At 38.0% G+C, this 23,106-nt stretch overlaps 1 protein-coding gene across 1 annotated transcript in view; it reads left to right on the top strand.

The window, feature by feature from the left end:
- CPED1 (cadherin like and PC-esterase domain containing 1) overlaps nucleotides 1-21,775 on the top strand; it is a 292,803-nt gene extending 271,028 nt beyond the window's left edge. The window contains 2 exon segments of the mRNA XM_036864402.1: nucleotides 2,695-2,841; nucleotides 19,509-21,775. Of these exon segments, the coding sequence (XP_036720297.1) occupies nucleotides 2,695-2,841; nucleotides 19,509-19,748 (387 nt within the window). The 3' untranslated portion in view covers nucleotides 19,749-21,775.
- Nucleotides 21,776-23,106: the final 1,331 nt, after the last annotated feature.

The raw sequence follows: 23,106 nt of genomic DNA, 5'->3' as shown, positions 1-23,106 counted from the left end.
TTTAGAATGAACTCATCTCTGCTAACAGTTCTTCGGCACTTACCTTGTGCCAGACACTGTTAACCATCATGCTTGCCACCAGGGCTTCCATTGTGCTCATCGGTCTTTGCAAACTGGGTGAAAACAAAAGGAGGGAAGAAGAGGAGGGGGAATGATAGAACAAAAGAGAAAAGGACAAGAGCAAGTTGGAGGCAGAAAAGAACTCCGAACTTGTCATCAGACACTGGCATTCATCATCCTCATCGTGGCCACTCAAGACGTGGCCTCCGCCTTCCTCGGTAGACTTAGTCCTTGCTTCCACGCGTATGCACACATGTACACACACACGCGTGCATGCACACACACACACACTCCACACCGAGTGTTTCGGCTCCTCAAGCATGCCATGCTCTCAGTCACCTCCAGGTCTTTGAGGTCACTGTTCCCTCTTCCTAAAGAACACTCTCCCACTACCCCCTCACCTGCGTAACTTCTGGTCACCCTTCAAGTGTTAGATTAAATGCAGTTTTCTCTGGGAAGATTTAATTGACACCCTGGGCTCAGTTGGCTTTTCCTGCTACGAGCTCCTGTAACATTGTCTGGTGTCCTCATCCGGGTCCCTCAAGAGATACCAGCTTTGGTTGTCTGTCTCCCCTGCTAGACTAATGTCTGTGGGAGCAGGCACGGGGGAGGGAAGTCTGCATGCCTCACTCCGGTACCCCAAATGCAAAGCACTGTGCTCAGCACACAGGAGACTCTCAGAAAACCTCTCACGCGTGAATGAGTGAGTAATGTTTTGTAGGATTTGGATGCTCCCAGATGGTCCCTTCAGGACTGAGACGTTCATTCCTCCGGGCTGCTGCGAGTGTGACCTGAGTCCCAGCAGGGATTGCCTTCTGGGCAGAGCCTCAACCAAGACTCAGCCCCCTTTCCTTAATTTGGGCCGTCTCAGAAGGGCCACCCCAGCTCTAGAACTCCCGGTGGGATCAGCAAAAGCCTCTGTTGCAACGATGTTGCAGCTCAACTTCTCTCTCTATCCAGCGTGTAGGCCCTCACTCCCGTGGAGGAGCTGATCCCCAGGGCACTTTCCTGGTGGCCCCCTGCATGCAAATTTCTGACTCAGAGTCTATTTCCCAGAGAACTGAACTTTCTCTGTAAAACACTTACTGTAAAGTTTCTTCTACCTTTTATAATTGGACACACTAAAGTTCAGAGGATACTGTCACCAACCACGAAAAGGCCTACAAATGGTATTGAGCACCTTGAGCATTATTTTTCAGGGGATGACAGAGACCAAATTCCCATCTGTCTCTTTTCCTCCAGGTTTTTCCTTTATGAGCCTTTTCTATTCACTACATTTATTTGGGGGGCAGGGGGGAACACTCTTCTTTGAATGTCACATAAAAATAGTTATGCAAGCACAGTGGAGAAGACAGAAAATTAGATGTCTTTGTAGTGCTTCTTTTACCTTGCAGGTGGATTAATAAATGCAAGTAATTATTTGCTGTTTTACCTGGAAAATGAAAACAAATTTTTTTTTTGTTCTTTAGAAAAGACAAGGGGAGTTCAATTCCCTCCCTGTGTTAGTTTGGGTTCTCAAAGAGACAGACACCATGACACGGTTAGCCGAATAAAGGGATTTATTAGAAAGAATGTTTGAGAAGAATAAAAAGGAGGGGGCAGGAGTAGGCGAGAACAGTTTCAGACGACACCACCCAATGCATATCATTCAATCTTGTACGAAATATTTTTTGAATGTCTACTCTGTACTGGGAACCGTGTTGGACTGTAATGTGTCTGATATAAAGGGAGTAGAAGAAAGATGGATGAGGTAGGAAGAGTCTCAGACTATGGGTCAGTCTGAGAAAGTCTTGGCCAAGCCGACGAGGCATCCTGGAGCCGGAGTACTTGGTGGAGGAGTACCTCTTCTCAACAGTGGACCTGAACTAGAACCCCCGCCGAGCTCCATCATTGCCTCAGACACAGCTGGGGAGCGAGGGAGGAATGTGATTTAGAGAAGCAGCAGCTGGAGCCTTCACTCAATTCTGGGGCTCCCCGAAGCACACTCCCCCTCTCTGTTTGCCAACCAGCAAACCTCACTCTGCTCAGGAACCCCTCCTGAAGTCTCCCTGTCCAGCTGTACCCCTGCCCCTGCAGAGCTACTCCCTTTTCTCTCCCAGCCCAGAGCCTGGTATATTTACCTCCAATAAAGGGCTTAGTAAATATTTACATATCTGTTTCTCCTATTTGAATGCAATGTCTTAAGAGCAGGTACCATGGTTTATTTATCCTTGTATTCCTGTCCCCCAGCACAGAGCTAAAAACAAAACATACTAATTAATACTCAAATGCCTAAAAGAATAAGAATTCAAATAGATGGAGCTAGAATTTGTGATTTTCAAGTCTTGGTTTTTAAATTGAGAATCTTAGCTACTTCACTGGATCTCTGTGGGCAATAAACCTAACTGCTTTTCAAAGAAGAAAAAGTTCAAAACTGTGTGTCACTATAGATATTGATATATTGCTATTTTATATTTACATCAATGTTTATATAAGGGGAACATGAAAATTAGAACACATTTTAAAGAAATTAATTCTTTATCTTACAATAAGATCAATCTTTAAAAAAGATGACATTTACATGATTTTACCTAAATTATTAAATCATAAAAGTCTTCTTAATCAAAATTCTCATTGTTCTCTTTTCCAATACAGAGTGAAGTTCAAAATTTATGGAAAGAAAATTTGATTATTCTGGAAGCTGCAAAAAAATATGGCTATGAAGTGGTTGACACATTCACTATAACAATGGGGCGATACAAAGAGTTTTTGCAGGGGACGTGCGGATGTCATTTTCATGAGGTATTTATGCTGGCTCCCTGATTTTTGTAGATTTTGATTTTTGTAAATTTCTCATTATATCTTTAATTGCATTGTCAGTCTTACTTTGCATTAAAGAAACCATGTCCGGAGGAGATTAAACAATGTGTTCATCATCACTCAGCCAAAGCAGGTAGCAGTCCCAACTCGAGGTTCTACAAAATGAAGCGTGTTAGAATAATTTACTGTTTATGTAGACACCTGAAAACCAGAATCACTGGTCAACACAAGCAGGAAGATGGGAACCTGGAGAGCACTTGTCTTTTCTAATAGACTCCGAGCCTTCCCATCAGAAATTGTATCCAAAGAAGGTGGCAAATGTCTTAGTGGAGCTTGAAAATCAAGGCTAAATTGATGCATGAGCTTCCTCCACTGGTTTATCCAATGCATTAACCAGAGGGCCTGTGGTGTTTGTCTGTTTTCCTTTGTTTGGTTTGTTTTTTTTGTTTGTTTTTTGTTTTTTTGGCTGCACCGCGTGGCTTATGGGATCTTAGTTCCCAGACCAGGGATCGAACCTGGCCCCGGCCAAATTCTAACCACTGGACCACCAGGGAATTCCTGAAGGGCCTGTGTTTTGAATAGTTTTTCCTTCCTAGTGGTGGAAATGATTTTATTTGTAACCAGAAATTAAATAGTCTTAGCTGAGAAGGTGATAGCAGAAAAATTTTTTTTTCCTTCCCCCCGCCCCATACTTTCAAACTCTGTGGATTATTTCCTCCTTACACTTGCATAAAATCTTGGTAAGTCCCAAAATTTTAAAACCACTTTCAGACAATAATAGGACTCCAATCACTTTCAGGCACAAGAAGACTCTCACTTCAGAACTAAAACTGCCCAGTCCTGTGTTACAACCGCATGAAGTTATTTCCTTCCCCCAGCTCAGGCCTGCCTCAGTCTCAAAAGCCCAGAGTAAGAGAGAGGGTGCAAGAGGCTTCTTTCCTTTTTCCCCATCGTGCTTTGCTACTCTTCTCCCATCCCTTTCTTCATTGGGTCAGGTTAGGGAGATGTTAAGGGCAACAAAAGTCGGACCTGAGTGGCATAGGCATAACCCATCGATGTGCTTTCTGGGCATAACATGCTGATTCTTTCTTTTGAAGGTGCTCTTGTGGACTTGCTTGAAGACACTCCCACCGAGCCCTCTGATAATAGCTTCTTTGACGGAGGCAATGTCTCCCTTACAGCTGCATTCCTTCCTTGCCCCCTTGGCTTCCAACTGTCCATCCCTCTATTGGGGGTCACATTGCTTCTCCAGGCTTCCTCTTGGAAAACATTCAGCATAGCACCAGGCTCGCTACACTTAGTTGCCCCCGTTTGGTCCACAAGAAACACCCAAGCATCCTTGCTCTGCTGTTGGTAGAAATACAGTGAGCTCCCAGTGAAGCCCTGTCTCTTTTTTCTCTCTTTCTCTCTCTAGCTCTCACTCTCACTCTTGCTCTCTCACTCTCTCTGCCACCTTAAAGCTGATCTATAGCCATGGTGTCTCATACCAGTTCTAATGCTTCCAATCCCCAAAGGACACATGTCCGCCTCTCAAAGTTGGTTCCTTGAAGTCCTGTCTCACTTGGCTTAAAGCAAGGATGAAGCAACTGCCCAAGATGGAGGAAAACCGTAAAGTATTGGGGAAATGCCCTTCACAGAAATTCTTTCTCTTCCTTATTCTCCTTTTCCCAACACCTAATCAGACAAGGGTTTGCTAAGCTGGATTTTGTCCACACTTTTGCATACATTGCCCGGACATTGCTTTGGACTATGAGGTTACTAGGCTACTGTTGTTGGCTTTAGATTTCAGGAGCTTCAGCTGAAACTGCAATGGAGATTGTCTCGTTTGACCGTCCTGTCAGATACTGATCCAGTTGTTCTTTCTAGTGTGGCCCCCTTTGTAAACCAGAGTGCAGTCATGAGTGGGTTGACTAGTGAGGTGACAACTAAAGGTTTCTTCTGATCCTGTTTTTCAGCCCTAAGATGACTATCAGAATCCATCTTGATCCTCAGATTTTTATGAATATCCAAAAGTTATTGACACTGCATTGGTTCTTCTGTATGTTCTGCTAATGAATTCATGTTATATTTTTGTGTGGCAATGGAACTGCATCTCAGAGAAGCGAGAGCCTCCACCAACAGCTGAGAGCATGGCATTTTAGCAACTTGAAGCTTGGCCATGCTGTTGCAGATCAGATTTTTAAGCTGTAGATACTGTGTGTCTACTTACTTCTTCCATAAGAAAATATCCTTCCAGTGCCTTTCCTATTTGCAAAAGGTCAAGGCTTAGAAATACAAGAGCAGGTAGCTTGGAAGAGGAAGAAATTGAACTTGCAGCTGAGCCAACCCAGTATCACCATAACCATTTTGGCTGTAAAAAGAAGCCAAAGGTTGCCAAACCCACAGAAAATGGGGGCTTTGAAAGACAACATACATATGACAACATACAGAGGTTTTTTGCCTCTTTTAGAAAAGGTTTACTTATTTATTTTTACATGATGTGTCTCCAGTTAGTATTTTGGGGGAGGGTACCTGTTTTTCTTTTTTCAGCTGTAGTGCTCTGGAAGTCTAAAAAAGAGAAGTCCTGTACTGATTTCCCACGTGGCTCCAATTAAAAACAAAATATGCGGGAATTCCCTGGCCGTCCAGTGGTTAGGACTCCACGCTCTCACTGCTGAGGGCCCGGGTTTGATCCCTGGTCGGGGAACTAAACTCCCACAAGCCACACAGTGCAGCTAAAACAAAATAAAAAATAAAAACAGAAGATGCCCTTCCCACATGATTGTCACAGGATCAACCAGTTGACAGTAAGAGTCATGGAATTTGAGAACTACAGTAAAGACTCTTTGAGCCATCAGAACTAGAATATTGACTTATAATTATTACTAATAAAAACCATCCTTAATTTTCATAATCATGATTTAAGCATGTCAGGTAAAATTACTTCACTTATTTGATTTTATAATTTTTTGTGTGCAATTATTATATACAAACTGTGTTTTATTAAACCCTGTTTCTAATGTGTGCCATCTTGATGGCAAGCTATATAGGTATTGCCCAAATTATCTCTGTTGATTCTCGAGCAGTGTTATCCATTTTGATGTTTTCATGTTGGAGCTGAAATACTTCTGGAAGCATTTGCCTTTCCAGTTACAACATAGAACTGATAAGATCATCTTTCTCAGCTGACTCGCTTTATCACAAAGTCTCTAAACCCATTCATCACTTGGGCATAATTGTTGCTTAACTCTTGAACAATTTGTACCACTTGTACCTCAGGAAGTTTCCAGTGCTGACACGGATGTTTTATAATCTTTCTAAACCATCACCAAACATCTTGAGTCACTGTTAGCTTATTATAAACAATCAAGAAAATCTAAAGCTTTTTGCAAAGGATGATTTGATGGTGAATGTGGTAAGCTGAGAAAACATAGATTATTGGTCTCATACAAAACATTAAAGGCAGAAATTCATTAATAACAACCATTTCTTCCTCTGTGCTGGACTCAGGAGCTGGGAAAGGAATTTGTCGTACAGTAAAAGCAAGCATTAAGATCTACTGTATTAGAGCAATAAGAATTTGGGTTTGGGAGCCTTATATCTTTTCGTGTTCAATTAAACCATTCCCACTATAGATTCATAGATACCTGAGAAGGATTGCTGTAATCATCACAGTGAGATTTCGATGTGTTCTCTTTGATTTGTGGTGAGAATTCTATCCTAGACATAACAAACCTGCTCCAGTGGGCTCTTGCTGCCATAGGTGAGATTAAAGGTCTTGGGGTGTCTCTTTCATCTGTCAAGTCACCAAGAGAGGATATGTTGCCACCATGAATCTATAAACAATTTCCCAACTGGTATGCATCAATTTCGACTAAAATGTTCCTGCTGATTAGAAAAGCAGGTGTTTCTCTTCATGGGTAGAAGTGGAATTTGTTTTCCCAGTGTTTATATAGGACAACAAACAGGATCCAGGTAGCTCTCGCCGAAGAGTGGTTTTGGATGGTGCCTTTAGTTATGTGGCAAACATCTACTGTGAGTGAGCTAAAACCTGGAAAGGATACAAACATATTACCAGCCCAAACCTGGCTGCAGAAGGGGCAAATCCACAGCCAACTGTTATGTGATTATTAGTCAGTCTAACCAGTTGCACAAACTTTCTATGATGTCTCTGTTTTCTGGCAGATGTCGCTCTAGCTTCTGACTCAGTCAAAAACAAAACAAAACAAAACACAGAAACCTTCCGGCATCACTGCCCAGCTCTAATATCAACAAGTTTCCTTTGATTCTTGCACCTTGGAAAGAAGAGGTTTTCAGTTCTTTGTCAGAGATGATTTCCTGTTATTATTTAATCTTAATTAAATTAACAAAAGCTTATCTGGCCTAGAAATGTTTTCCTTCTGTATTGTGGACCTAAAGGTTTTCTCTTTTTCCTTCAAACTTTCAAAGTTTATTATGAGCACAGTTGAAGAAAAAAGCCTTTAAATTCATCTGTCTAAAAAACTGAAATATTGACTTTTCAAGAAAAAATAACTGATTCAAGTATAGTTATCTTACATAGCAGATCCCAGAATTTAACTATCAGCATGGCTATTTTTAATAAATTAGTAATAGAAATCTAATTCAACAAATTTTTGAGTGTCTATGTAGGCATTGTACTAACTGCTGTCAAATGAAGTAGGAAAACATTTTGTAGAATTCCTATACGCATCTCAAACTCAACATGTTTCCGAATTGAGAATTAATATTCCCCTTATGCTCTCTTGTTCTCTTGTATTCCTGAATTTACTCTCTTGCACTGTCATTTACAAGCTAGGGTCATCCTTGACTCCTCCTTATCTTTCTTCAGCCCCCTAGCAACTTCCAACCAGCTAGTTACCAAATCCTGTTTACCTCGTAAATATTCTTCCAAGTCTTTCCCCATACTCTGTTCCACTTGCCTCGACCACGTTTATTCTTTTACTTAATTGTCCAATATTTATCTTTTGAGTCCAGTTCTTGAGCTAAACAGCAATAATGCAAAAATAAATAAGACACATTTTCTACCTTTAACACATTGTAGTCAGAGAGTCAGACATAAAAATCCATACTATGAAACAATACGTTAAAGAGATATAATAAGGTATTGTAATAATACCAAGAAGGGGCACCTAATCCAATCTGAGGATTGAGTGAACCTCTCCTTGAAAACTACCCAAGTTTATTATTAAAGGATGAGTTGGTCCTAGTCAAGTAGTAAGATAATAGCAGAAGGAACCATTCCAACCCCTAAGACAATGTGAACCAAAGTAGCTTTGAAATAACCTGATGTTCTCAGGAAATCACAAGCAATTCTGTATATTGTAGAACATCAATTATAAAAGGGGACTGGGAAAAGTAGGCTAGGGCCAGATCATGGTAAAAGCTTAGACTTTATCCTCTAAGTGATGGAGAGTCAATGAAAGGTTTTGGAGAGAAGTGAGACGATCGCATCTTTGTTTCAAATAGGTAAGTCTGAGAACCATGAGGAGGGAAGATTTGAAAAGGACTCAGCCAGGGAGAGAAGTTAGGAGACTTTTTCAGAAGTCAAGTAAGAGATGATAAAGGCTCACCCAAACCTGGACAGAGACAGCAATCATAAGAGAGAAGCAGACAAATAGAAGCCCTATTAAATATGTATCTGTAGATCTTATGAGTGGCATGAGGGAGTAGGAAGAATCAAAGATGATTCCGAACTTGGGTGACGGATTAGAGAACTGAACCGGCAATTGAGACAGAGAGTAACTGAGAAGCTACAGGCTTAGGGAAAAGATGAATTCCGTTTTGAACATATTGTGTTTGAGATGCCTGTGGGACATCCAAGTGGAGCATCCTAACAGGCAGTTGGAGATACACATCTGAAGCTTGAGCGACAGGGTGGGGCTGGAGATTAAAAAGTTGGAAGTCCTCAGAAAATAGATAATAGTCGAAACGATGAAAATAGATCATCCAAAGAAAGTGAGAAGAGTTGAGGAAGGAACCCTCGGAAACACCAATATTTAAGCCAAGTTGGGAGAAATAGGAGCATTTGAATTTAGAGAATAAACTGTTAGAGGAAAGCTCTAGTAGAGTGGGGTGCCATGGAAAACCAAAAAGTGAAAATGTGTAAGGAGAGATCGAAACAGGGCTAATGTTGTCCAGTGTAATAGATAACTCTATAGGGATTTTAAAATAGTCATTGATTTTTGGCATTGATAAGGTCCTTTCTTACCATATTAAGAGTAGTTTCAGTAAAATATTGAGGGCAGGGAGTAAACTACAATAGAATGAAGAGGTGTAAGAAGTGAGAAAAGGTAACACCTTTCAACAAGTAACAATAAGAAAGAGGGGAAGATATTGGATTTAGAAGAGAAAGTGATCTAGGGACAGTTTATAGGAGGAACAACTGTGGCATGTTTATGGGCAGAGGGGGAATAGTTAATACTAAGGGGTAGAGTGAGTACACAGGAGTGGGTAGGGCTGGTAGAGGAACGCTCCTGACAGTGTGGGAGAGGACCAGGTCAAGGACACTGGTAAATAGTTGGTAGGGTGCTGGTAAATGAACAAGGTGAGATGGAAGGTCTTCTTCCCTGTCATTCATTTGCCCTAGACTATTACAATGTCTTCCTCTTGGAACCTTCACTTTGAACTACTTGAGTTCATCTTTCCTGCCCTCACCAAGTGTAATGTTTCTACACTGCAAATGGAATGGTGTCACCTGAAATCTTTCAATGGCTCTGTAACTAAAGAAGAGTCACAGAAGCTTTCACTACCTACCATTCCCACACCCCATTTTTTGGAAGATAATTCTAAACAGTCCTTTCTGTGTAAAATAACTCATGTTCATTCCATCTGCAAGTGAATTCTAGCCTTCTCTAGTGGCCGATTGGATTCAAGATCGGTGCCTGGTGAGAATGAACTCATTAGCCATAATGGAGCCCAACCTTTCCTGAGATGGATTGGTACAAAATCCTCTTCCAAAGGGACCACCCTCTGTGGAATGGTGGATACCCAATAACATCAGGGTATCTCTCTTAAGAAGGACAGTTATAATGGAGGATGAACAAAGAAAAGTGTCAGTCACTCTACGTTGCACTGGTACTATATCCCCAGGAGGCAGTTATCCAGCCCAACCTCTGCAGTACTGGAACATGGAATGTCAACATGCCTTAGAAAGAGATGCTGACCCATCACTATTTCATCTCATATTCTGTGCAATGAATGCTTATTTCTGGAGGTTTCACTACCAACCTTTAAGTGCCAAGCTGAGATGGACTTTGAACTGCTTTGATTAGCATTTTTCCTACTTTAGGTTTTAGCGTTCTAGCCTGGTGAAAACAGGATCTGGGGTTTGGGAAATATTGTATCCCCCTCCACTTTAAGGATTCTTAAATAGTATTAGTATATTAAATGATCCCAAAAGCCCTTACAGCAAAGAAACGGTTTAGCTTAGTTTGACCCAGTTTTTCCCAAAATGTTGGCCACAGAACCACTTTTCTTTTTTTAATAACAGCTATTAACACCTCAGTAAACACACTTTGGGAAAACTAGCATAGACAATAAGGTCTGAAATCACGCTTGGAGTACAGATTAAATGTGGCAGATTGACCACAAGCATTTATCTTCTCTTCCACTTGAAACTCCACGAAAAAGACTTTAAAGACATAAATCTTCACCACCACCACCACCCAAAAAAAGACAGAATAAGAAATAACTCATAACAGACAGAATTCATTTTATAGAAGTTTGACTTAGCCTGCAAAGGAATTTACAATGTAAAGTGCCTAACAAGGACCTACTGTATAGCACAGGGAACTATACTCAATATCTTATAATAACCTATAATGTAAAAGAATCTAAAAAAGAATAGATATATATATGCACGAATCACTTTGCTGTACACCTGAAACTAACACAACACTGTAAATCAACTATATTTCAATAAAAACTAAAAAGTATATTAAAAATTTGTTCCTAGCTTTAAAAAATAAAAGTTCATATTTTCCCTAAAAAAAAAAAGTGCTTAGAGAGGAGAAACACCAGTTATAGGAGGGGCACCCTTGACCCCACGGATCCTCTGAATGGCTCAGACCTGAAGGAGCCACGTGCTGAGGAAGGCAGGGCTACAGCACACGTCAGAAAACAATTGGTTAAAAGTCTGTGTGCAAAACTGGTGGACCCTGAGTCCCTTATCCCAACCCATGCAGTCAAAAACCTACACCCATACATATGATTTCTTTTAAAGTTGAACAGCAGAGAGTCTAGACTCAGAAACACAGGGAAAGCAAAGAGCAAACTAATCTAGAAGCTGAAATCAGAAAGCCGAAAGTGAAATTGGCTGCTGAAAAGTAGAGCCCCTAAACTTCTCCCCAAGCCCCCTAAATGGTCAGTCATCTGCCACCTCAGACAGGATGCTGGAGAGCTCTTCTGACAAGAAATGCAATGGCCTAGTAGAAGATCTCTTTTAAAAAGGCCAGGATAGTGCTAGGCAAATCCCTACAATGATTCCAGCAGTGAGAAATGTTGGTCCACACAAATCGTTTTCGAAATAACATTTTAGTGCCATATATATATATATATATATATATATATATATATATTTTTTTTTTTTTTTTTTTTTTTTGCTGCACTGTGCAGCTTGCAGGATCTCAGTTCCCCTACCAGGGATTGAACCCGGGCCATGGCAGTGAAAACTCAGAATCCTAACCACTAGGCCACCAGGGAACTCCCAATAGTGCCATATTCTTAAATAAAAATTCTACGTTCAGGAGAGATGGATGGAAACAAACACCTGTGAGTTAAGATCAAAATAGATTCCAAGACACAACATATCCATCTAAATAGAGCAGGGAAGTAACGTAGCTTGAAATCAATTAGACTAACAAAGGTTATTCAAATAGTATCAAGAATCCAGTTACATGAATACTCACCCACTTAGGAAACTGAGTTTAAGACAGGGAGTTAGTCTCTGGGGAACTGCGTAGAAGTGCAAGATAGAACCAACAGTTTAACATGAAATTGGTAAACTACTGATCTGTAGTTCCCTCTAATGAATCTTCCCACTTCAGAGCAGAATTTGTTCCCAAAGTCAGGAACTGAGCTCTGACTGGGGACAGGAATGAAAAAGCCTCAGCTGTCCGGTAAAAAGGGTTGAAGATTTGGAGGTAGGATGGGAGACAGAGACATTGCATATCTGGAAACACCAAAAACAAAAAGAAAAAAACAAATCCTCATTCCTAAAGAAAACTTTAGTCTTGCCCTCTAATCCTCAGCATCTTTGACCCATTCAGAAGTTGGACTCCCTTCACTCAAAACATAGCTTGTTTCATGTGGCCATAATTAAATATTGGGGGTGGGGGGGTAGATGAAAGAATTCCTTATTATCTGTAAAAATTGCATGATTTCCTGAAATGAAATTATAAGGACTGGCTTCTAGCTATTGTCTGTCACTTTATTTTTATTCTATTTCTGTGAATTCTTAAACTACTTTTGCAGCTGGTCATAACTTTTGTGACTGGATCTTGGATTGAATGCAGAATGACTATACCAAATAAAAAGTACTTCAATAATATACATTTATCTTAAAAGACTGTGTTAGCAGGTTTTGCCTGGTCAAGCTCATGTTTTCTAGCCTTAAAAAACAATTACCCTCATTCCTCAGACCCTACCCATGATTGTGAAACACATTTGTAATCAGAACATTCCCCCCTAATCTGGTCTAGCGATTTTGGAACACTTGCACCACTGAAAATTGTTTTCTATTTTGTTCTGTGGATCTGGAACCACATCAGAAGTTCCTTGGGTGTTATTCAAGTCAAGATCAGTTTTAGAAAAGGTATTTGCTTGTAATCTGCCTGACACTTTTCCAATTCACCAAGCTTTCCCTTCTTATATTGGCTTTTTGAAAATTCATAGTACACCAGACACTATAAAACTCTTAGAGGAAAACACAGGAAGAACACTCTTTGACATAAATCACAGCAAGATCTTTTTTTGACCCACCTCCTAGAGTAATGGAAATAAAAACAAAAATAAACAAATGGGACCTAGTGAAACTTAAAAGCTTTTTCACAGCAAAGGAAACTATTAACAAGACGAAAAGACAACCCTCAAAATGGGAGAAAATATTTGCAAACGAATCAACGGACAAAGGATTGATCTCCAAAATATATAAACAGCTCATGCAGCTCAATATTAAAAAAAAAACAACCCAGTCAAAAAATGGGCAGAAGATCTAAATAGACATTTCTCCAGAGAAGACATACAGATGGCCAAGAAGCACATGAAAAGCTTCTCAACATCACTAATTATTAGAGAAATGCAAATCAAAACTACAATGAGGTATCCCCTCACACCAGTTAGAATGGGCATCATCAGAAAATCTACAAACAACAAATGCTGGAGAGGATGTGGAGAAAAGGGAACCCTCTTGCACTGTTGGTGGGAATGTAAATTGAGGGGGGGGTGGTGTGATGAATTGGGAGATTGGGATTGACATATATACACTAATATGTATAAAATAGATAACTAATAAGAACCTGCTATATAAAAAAATAAATTAAATTTAAAAAAAAAGACACAGCCACTATGGAGAACAGTATGGAGGTTCCTTAAAAAACTAAAAATAGAATTACCACATGATCCAGCAATCCCACTACTGGGCATACACCCAGAGAAAACCATAATTCAAAAAGACACATGCACCCCAATGTTCATTGCAGCACTATTTACAATAGCCAGGACATGGAAGCAACCTAAATGCCCATCGACAGATGAATGGATAAAGAAGATGTGGTACACATATACAATGCAATATTACTCAGCCATAAAAAGGAATGAAATTGGGTCATTTGTAGAGACGTGGATGGATCTAGGGACTGTCATACAGAGTGTAGTAAGCCAGAAAGAGAAAAACAAATATTGTATATTCACACATATATGTGGAATCTAGAAAAATGGTACAGATGAACCGGTTTGCAGGGCAGAAATAGAGACACAGATGTAGAGAACAAACGTATGGACACCAAGGGGGGAAAGCAGCGGGGCAGGGGCAGGGGGGTGGGATGAATTAGGAAATTGGGATTGACATGTATACACTAATAAGTATAAAATTGATAACTAATAAGAACCTGCTGTATAAAAATAAATTAAATTTTTAAAAGAGAAAATTCATAGTTATTTTAGATGCAGCAATTAATTGACATGGTAACACATTCATTCTGATGACTATTTATGTGAAATCAGTTTTGAGTGTTGAAGTTACATGAATTTAATAGTAAAAGTTGCCATGTACTTTTGTCCTGTAACTTATAACACTTTTTCATTTGTTTGGGGAGTCTTACAATAGCCATTGACCCAAACAAGTCAAGTTGAATTATGGGCATTTGTATGCCTTCTAAAATGTCTGTGTGCCCAAGTCCTTAATTATATAGAGATGTGGAAAGATATACAATCATAAAGTGGGAGACCTCTTAGCATATAAGAAGCCTAAGAGAAAGCAAAAGTTACTTCTACACACCAAAGCACAGAATTTTTGTTGGACTGAGTCACAGAAAAATGTGATCATCTACATAACCTGTAATATCTTATCCCCATTGCAGCCCTTGATTCCAGCTCCGAAATTACTCCTCTCCAAGTTTCCATAGATACTATAATAAAAATCTATTACTGTTTTGAAACACTATAATCTTTACTTAAAAGTCTATTCCTATTTGTAACTTAATCTAAATTTGAACATTGCTGTGAGAAAAAAAATTTTTTATTATTACACTTATACTTGTGATTAGGGAACAATGCTGATCTAACAGGTTATCACAATTTATGGAGACCAATTGTCCTTCACTCTCTCTTCCTAATTTTAAATATAATTTGACACAGCAAAGTCACAAAAAGAAAATAATGACAACAAAACTAAAGACAAGGGGTTACTTTGGATTATTTTAAAGTGGCAAAAAAGAACAATAAAACTCCAGCTAACACTCATGTTTCAAGCAATGTAAACATTTCCCCAATCACATGGGTATGTGTTATTGACCATATGTAGTAGTTCCTTTTTCCTCTTGGTAGATGCGTCTCTTTCTCAGTTGTTGAGTCGTATGCACCCAGATTTAGAGAAGCATTTGGAAGCATCAAGACGTTAGTATTTGTCTCTGATTGAGGTGACCACTGTACACAAACATCTAGAGTCCTTTGTCTCTGGTTCAAGACCTAAATCTTTCACCATTGTTTTCTAATAGCTCATTTTTGTTGTTTACTATTATTATGCCCCAGAGATAAACCTAACATTTGTATTGCTAACACCTCTCTTTCAAAGCCACATTCCAATCTCCACTGTAGTTGGAATTTAGTAACCCCAAATGGTCCTCTGATTTTGGAAGGACTCACATGGGCACATTTCTACACATAAGATCAAAGGAAAGAAACAGCTCGCTCTTTACTGTACAGGTATCAAACATCCTTCACTTGCATAACATTTCCAAGACTTAAAAATGTAGCTAACTCCTCTTCCTCCACTTTAGAGTCAATAAGAGTAGGTAAAATACAGTAATATTTTGAAACTCAAAGATAGCAGTTTGACGGCAATACCAGACACCAAATTTTACAAATAAGTTCAAAGAAATAATAGCTGTGTGAACAAGTTATCATGGCCACCATAAATTAGCACTGTCTCCTTAATGTACTTACTAAGGAACTATTCATTACATGGAAACAACATGGTGCCTGACCTTGGGGATCTAGTCTCAGACAATGTCTTTGAAGTCATTTCATTCTTGTTCTTACTTCAAGTATCTTAGACATGTGTCTTTATATAGTCCCCTTGAGGGTAGGGACCATATCTGAGTTACTCCATGTGTTTCCTAACACAGAGAACTCTGAAGATTGAAAGATGGATATTGTATGGCAAAAATAAATCATAAAGTTTAATTTTGTAAGATACAGCATCACTTTCTCTTCTACTGCTTTTCTATTATAAAAGGATTACATGAATTCTTGCTAATGCTAAACATTTTTAAATAAGTATATACAATAAAAACAAAAATACTTTTGTTTTTACAGTACACACACCCCCTCAATTTTCACTCCCTTCTTCATTGGAGACCCTATTAGCAGTTTGGCACTTAGCTCCATTTTAAACACACACTCTTGATTTTAATCCCGTGTAATTAAAACTATTAGGCTGTCAACATTTATGGTCACTGGATTTATATGACATTGGGTGCTATTTAGAACTACCTTATTTCTCCATGAAAATTTTTAGGGAACAGGCAGTTTATAAAATACACTTTAACCTGCAGTGTGAAAATTTCTGTTTTTTCTACCTCAGTATTGAATTCTGCTTATAGTTGGCTTATACAGCCAACAAATTGAGTCCATGGTAGGTTGATGGTAGATTCAAGTCCTGTTGATGAATGAATATCTGGTATTGAAAGTATCCTCTCATCACTGCTTTTCTTTTTCTTTCCAGATGGTCTTGGCTATTTTCCTACATTTATTCTTTAAGATCTGTTTTAGAATTCCTTTGTCACATACCCCCAAATCCTGCTGTGATTAAAATTGGAATAGCTCTTTAATTAACTTGGGATGATTTGACACGTTATGTCTTTCCATTTATTCATGTTTTCTTTTATGTCTCATTAAATTTTTGACGCATTCTTCACCTGTGTCCTATAGATTATCATTGAACTTGATGAAGTTGTTTTAATATTGTAATGAAATCTTTTCTCTAATATATCTCTTATTAATTATTGATAGAATATAGAAAGCTATATAATTTTTAAATATTAACTTTAAAATATCTCCTTATTTTACTGTAGATTCCTTTGAGTTTTCAGGGCAAACAATCATATAGCTACAAATAATTCTTTGGTAATCTCCTATGACAAAATATTTCATAATATTGAAGCTTAACATTCCTGAAATAAATTGTATGTGCTAGTAATACAGCCCATAATACTGCTAGATTCTTTAAATGCTCCTAGATTCCATGTGCAATAACATTTTGGGAGGATTTTTTTATGTATGTGTTTTGACAAATCAAAATTGAAATCATTCTTTCTCTGTAGGTTTGTCAGGTTTTAGGATTCATCAGGGTGATACTGGCTTAACAAAGGAATTGGGAAACTCATTATCTTTGATTATTTCCTGAAAAATAGTTTTCAAAGGAAACCAACTGATTTAGGTATTGTTGGGCCAATCCCTGGCATGGCTGTGTAGGGGTCAATCTCATATAGCATAATAGAAGCTTTCCCTGTAGGAGGCATTAGGCTGGTCCTCAGAAGCTGGCGGAGACGCCATCATTCCATCTTCCTTTCTCAGAGATCACCTTAGTGATTTAAAAATGGAAGTATATCATCAACCTTCCCACTGTGATCTGGCAAAATACTGACAATACTCCCAAGTGGAAGCTACATGCTTCAGCAAATACACTGGAAATAGGTATTTTTCGTATATCCCTTGTATGAATCACTTTCAAGATTGCTGTAAGCATTTAAACTAGCATTATCCAACACTGGTAATGCAACATTAAATGCAACCCTGAAATCACACCAAACATTAAAATTTTTAAGGAATATGACCTTTTTGCATTGGGATGAACCTTTTTATATTTTTCATATAATAAGCATGCAAATCATCAGGCAATTGAAAAAGCCAGAACTTAAGATAACATTATATAAGCAAAATTAACCTTATTTTGGCTTCAGAACATTGGAATAATATTTGTTCAGGGTTGACTGTAATATTTATGCTTCAGTGTCTCCTTAAGTAAACTTCCTTAAGAATGTTCACTTATCTTGCCATAGGTGAATACAAACCTCCTCCAAAATGGACAAAACCTTCAGGAAAACATTGGTGCACCTCCCCAGCCTATCATATTTAAAGTTATTGTACAACCAAACAGAGGTAGAAGGAGCGGCACATAATAGAAACTTACAACGTTGGGACCTGGAATATTAATCAGTGGTTAACTGCAGACTGAGCTGTAAATTACGATCCATAGGGATTCCTCACCACAACCCGCTGATTTCACTGAACTACTTAAGAGTTACTTCATCTGAGGGCCTGATCGTGAAAAGCCAAACCTCCCATAGTTACAAAAAAACAATTCATTTATTTGGGGTTAGCAGGGTATACTGGCTTTAAAAGGCATTCCTGTTATATTTTTCTTCAAAATGGGAATAGCTTCAGTGTTTTTACGATTACAAAGTAATGCACATTCATTGCAGTAAAATTAAAAAGTCAAGACCAAAAATTTACAAAGAATACATTTTAAATTGCCTATAATTCCTCCACCTAAAGATCACTGCTCTTAACTTTCGGCGTAGACTGTTACAGAATTTCTATTCAAACAACTCTTCTAAAATGGTTCCCGCTCACTTACAACATAACTAAAATACCTACCTTCAAATAGATCGCATGCTACTTTTTTCAAATATTCTATATTGTTGGAACTGTTTTCATTGCATTGTTTTATATGGGATCAAAAAATACGTACCTAAATCATTACCTAGCCCTCAAAAGAATTTTAAAAAATCCATATGTGCTAGTGTTGCTTTCATTAGTCATCAGTAATAAATAATGTGTCCATAGTGACTGAAAATGTCTTACAGTTGCATTAATTTGATGAAATTAAAGATTTGCTATTCATTTGTAAACACATCCAAAAAATTTTTGCCGGTATTTTCTCTTTTCCCTACTTCTCAACCCTCCCCTCCCCCAGTCTCTCTGGGTCCCCACCTCGTTTTCTCTGACTTTTGTTGCTAACTCCGTGAGATATATTAGCCCAGTGATTAAAGCTGACAATTATAGGATTTCACCAGAGCAAATTTTTACATACTGTACAAATAGACAATAAATATGGCCTCTTTGTTTTTTTGTGTGTGTGTTAATATTCATAAACTATCCATGAAGAGAATCCCAAAGAAACTATAATATATGTTGCTTCTGGGGAGGCTATTGAGTGACTGAAAGTGAGGAGCAGAGATGGGAAGGAAACTTTTTATTCTACACTCTTTTATGCTTTATAAATGTTTGCACTGCCTATTCAAAACAATTTTAAGGTAAAACTATACATATGTACAAACACTTATAAAGTTATTAGCTTAATAGAGCATAGGCTGCTCCTTCAGATTCCATGACTTACTAAGTGCCCAGAGAAATGAAACTACTAACTGTAACAGCGTCAGCTTATGGGTGTGCAATGCAAAAATATTTTCTCTTTTCTCTGAAAATAGTTGTAGTGATCATTCTATAAAAGGATGCCATGACAGGCTTAGAGTACCATGTTTGAATCAGTGACTCAGCAAAGGCATGTCAGTGTCCTCTGTATGTTAGCATCTGGCCTAAACACACACACACACACACACACACACACACACAGCAGTGTGGCAGAGACACTGTCTGAGACTACTCCTTAGTTGCATTAAAGACAGCTGCCCTGAGGTGAGAAAAGGGGCAGAAATTCTAATTTCAACCTTGGTCCTTTTTGAAAGATAAGTTACCTTGGTTCTTGGTCATGTCAATCATATTCGTGCCCTTTGGGCAGCATCTATAACATCCATGTGCTAGAGATGTTTTTTCCAAGTTTGTGAGTTAGGTACCCTGCTCTTTGCAGGTCTTAAATATCCTTGATTTTGCCTCACTATTTTTTTTTTTTTTTTGCTCTTTATTTGCAGGTAGTGAAATCAGAATTATCCAAAGAATATCACTTTCTTAAAATGAAACGATCAAGAAATCATACTGTGGGAAAATATTTCAGCAATCAAAGCAAAGTACAACAACGACAACAAGACTCTGTAACAAATGTTCAATCACTGTATCATGTCAGAGGTCCAGTTAATCAGGTTTGCTCTGAAATCCTTCTCAGCAGGATGTGTGCCAGTGAAAGGACTGTGCAGACTCTGCAGAAGGACTGAACTTGGAATAGGATTCAAGTCACTCACCCGGACGATGGTTTAGCAGCCAAATCCTGTGCATTATGTGTATTTTGGTTCCACCGCCCATGCTGAGGCACACCCGCACACACAAACACACCAATGCACACGTAGCTAAAAAAGCCATAACACTTTCTTTTTCTACAGCTTTATAAAGTTAGGATGTGCACGTGGAAATCAGCTGGTTTCAAGATGAAAGACAGAACTAGAAAATGGTGACCTGAAGTATAATCATAAACTAGATCCACTGTGGCCTGGGTATTGCATTGTGATAATAAAGAGAAATATAGACATTTGAAACATGGGGGGAAAAGATAATGCTCTTGAGTATTGCCTTATCATCTTTATCGTTACCTTAGTATTGGAAAGGGGAAAAAGGGATTACATTACACCTGCAAGTGGGGATTACGCTTGTGCGCTTTACCAGGAGAAAACATGGCGTTGATGAGGCTTTAGGCTTTGTGAATCCAATGCTTATGAAAACCGCTTCTTCCTAGATTTTTAACATCCTATAACTGAAAGGAAAAGAATAGTAATGCTCCTCCAGGGAATTCTAAGAGATTCTATGAAAGAGATAGGAAGTGTAATATTTTACAGTTAAAACACCAATATATTTCTTTGCATTCTTTGTAGTTTTCATAAACATTCCCTCCTAGCCTGTCTGTGAACTTGGATGGGTAACTGCAGTCTGAGTTGATTAAATATGTAATTTTAAAGTGAGAAACAAAATATAGTTCTTCATGGGTTACTTTATTATGTTTCATTGATGGTATGACTTAAGAAAGCTTTTGTTTGCTGTTAGAGCTCTATATAATTTAAGATTGCAATTATATTTTATGTAAATATTTTGCAAAGGATTAAGCATTCTCAAGTGCGTAGGCATTTATTTCCAGAAAGCATTTGTATATGTCCACAAATACTACTCTGTTACTAGTAACTGTATTTTGATTTTCCTGAGCAACTGTATCTAATCCAGATTTAGAAAAGACATATAATTATTTTTTTATAAAACTGTGGCATACATGTAAAACATATCTAATCCTAGGTACTGAGAACTTTCTCTTCTATACTTTAAGATAGTAAATTTTTTTATTGTACAAACGCTTTGTTGTGAGATAACATCTCACAGTTACAATGGCTCTTAAAGGATTATTTTCCTTTTGGGGAAAAAGGCTGAGAGGGTTAATTCAGTATTTAGCTGAAATTGCCAAATGTACAAATACCTCAATTTCATTACTATACAAAAACATAAAACTATTTTGATTGATCAGTTCCTTAGTACGAATATCCACCTCCTTTAAATACTCTATTTTTATATATATTTTTATATGAAAGTAAATATGAATTTATATTTAACGGTCTTAAATTATATCTAGGCACGAATATCACTTGATATAAACAATACATACCTGCATCTGACAGATGATAAATTTTTTAAAAGAATGGTACAGAATTAACTTTTAAAATGAAAGATTTTCTAGTATCTGCAGCTATATGCAAGCATCATTTTTAGGTTTTCAATGGTTTTTTAGTGATATAAAATGTTGCCAATTCACGTAGCTTCTCCATCCTGTTTTAATGTACAGTATTACATATTCTGTAACAGATTTATAGTCAGTGGATGTTTCTTGTAATTTACTGTCAACCTAACTGTAATACACTTCTGACTGAGGTTAGCTTTGCATTTACCTCTTCACCATTGCAATAATGATGGATTTTAGAAACAATTGTAATAATACAATTAATAAATGTCTTACTAGTAATAGTCTGTGTTTAGAGAGTATATTTTTTTTCCTTTTTACTGGAGGCATACACCATAGTCAGTGATCCCTTGGCAGAGATATCATCCCATGGATTCAACTACTAGAGTGTGGTTCAATAAGATAAGATATACTTCCTTGCAACCCTGATATTCTCTAAATTTTAATCAAATGAACTCTCTGCTGTACAATGACCAAAGCTTTTGAACACAGTGCAGTGATGAGTTTTGTTTATAAGATAAGGCACTGAAATGCTACTAATCATTTTAGTTACTCCTTAATTGAATAAACTACATTTTATTTACCTTGGGGAAATAAGTGTGTGTATGTTTGTGCACGTGTATGTATGTGTGCTTAACAAGTTCATAATTTGAGAAAAAATAGAGTATGCATTTTCACATATCTTTCGATGTAAAGGTTAAAGGAAGTGAATTATTTTTGGTAAAAATTGATTAGTATCCAATCTATATAATGAGTTTGGGAGTAATAATATATAATAATATATCCAATCCAATAATGAGTTTGGGAGTGTTCCTCCCTCGGAGAAAAGGGAACCCTCTTGCACTGTTGGTGGGAATGTAAACTGATACAGCCACTATGGAGAACAGTATGGAGGTTCCTTAAAAAACTAAAAATAGAATTACCATATGATCCAGCTATCTCACTACTGGGCATATACCCTGAGAAAATCGTAATTCAAAAAGAGTCATGTACCACAATCTTCATTGCAGCACTATTTACAATAGCCAGGACATGGAAGCAACCTTAGTGTCCATCGACAGATGAATGGATAAAGAAGATGTGGCACATATATACAATGGAATATTACTCAGCCATAAAAAGAAACGAAATTGAGTTATTTGTGGTGAGGTGGATGGACCTAGAGTCTGTCATACAGAGTGAAGTAAGCCAGAAAGAGAAAAACAAATACTGTATGCTAACACATACATATGGAATCTAAAAAAAAAAAAAAAAAAGGTTCTGATGAACCTAGGGGCAAGACAGGAATAAAGATGCAGATGTAGAGAATGGACTTGAGGACACAGGGAGGGGGAAGGGTAAGCTGGAATGAAGTGAGAGAGTAGCATTGACATATATACACTACCAAATGTAAAATAGATAGCTAGTGGGAAGCAGCCCCATAGCACAGGGAGATCAGCTTGGTGCTTTGTGACCACCTAGAGGGGTGGGATAGGGAGGGTGAGAGGGAGACGCAAGAGGGAGGGGATATGGGGATATATATGTATGTATAGCTGATTCACTTTGTTATACAGCAGAAACTAACACAACATTGTAAAGCAATTATACTCCAATAAAGATGTTTTTAAAAAAAAAGCATTGATTCTTGAGATGGAAATAGTTCTGGTAATGTTTATGGGGAAAAAATAACGCTGTTCTGCATCTGAAATTTCTTCTTTTAGTTCCATTTCACTGAAAGATTCCAAGAAGAAATACAGAAACTGGTCAAAAATTATGTAACCCAATAAGAGTTATTTCAAAGCTGTAATGCTTTGGCATGGTGGGAGGGGGGTGAAGAGGAGTGGCGGGTGTCTAATACAGTGATAAGCTAAGAGCTCAGA

This window comes from Balaenoptera musculus, chromosome 9 (genome assembly GCF_009873245.2).
Source record: "Balaenoptera musculus isolate JJ_BM4_2016_0621 chromosome 9, mBalMus1.pri.v3, whole genome shotgun sequence".
Classification (NCBI taxonomy): Eukaryota; Metazoa; Chordata; class Mammalia; order Artiodactyla; family Balaenopteridae; genus Balaenoptera; species Balaenoptera musculus.
The sequence above is the reverse complement of the archived record's forward strand: the minus strand, read 5'-3'. Positions and strand labels throughout refer to the sequence as shown.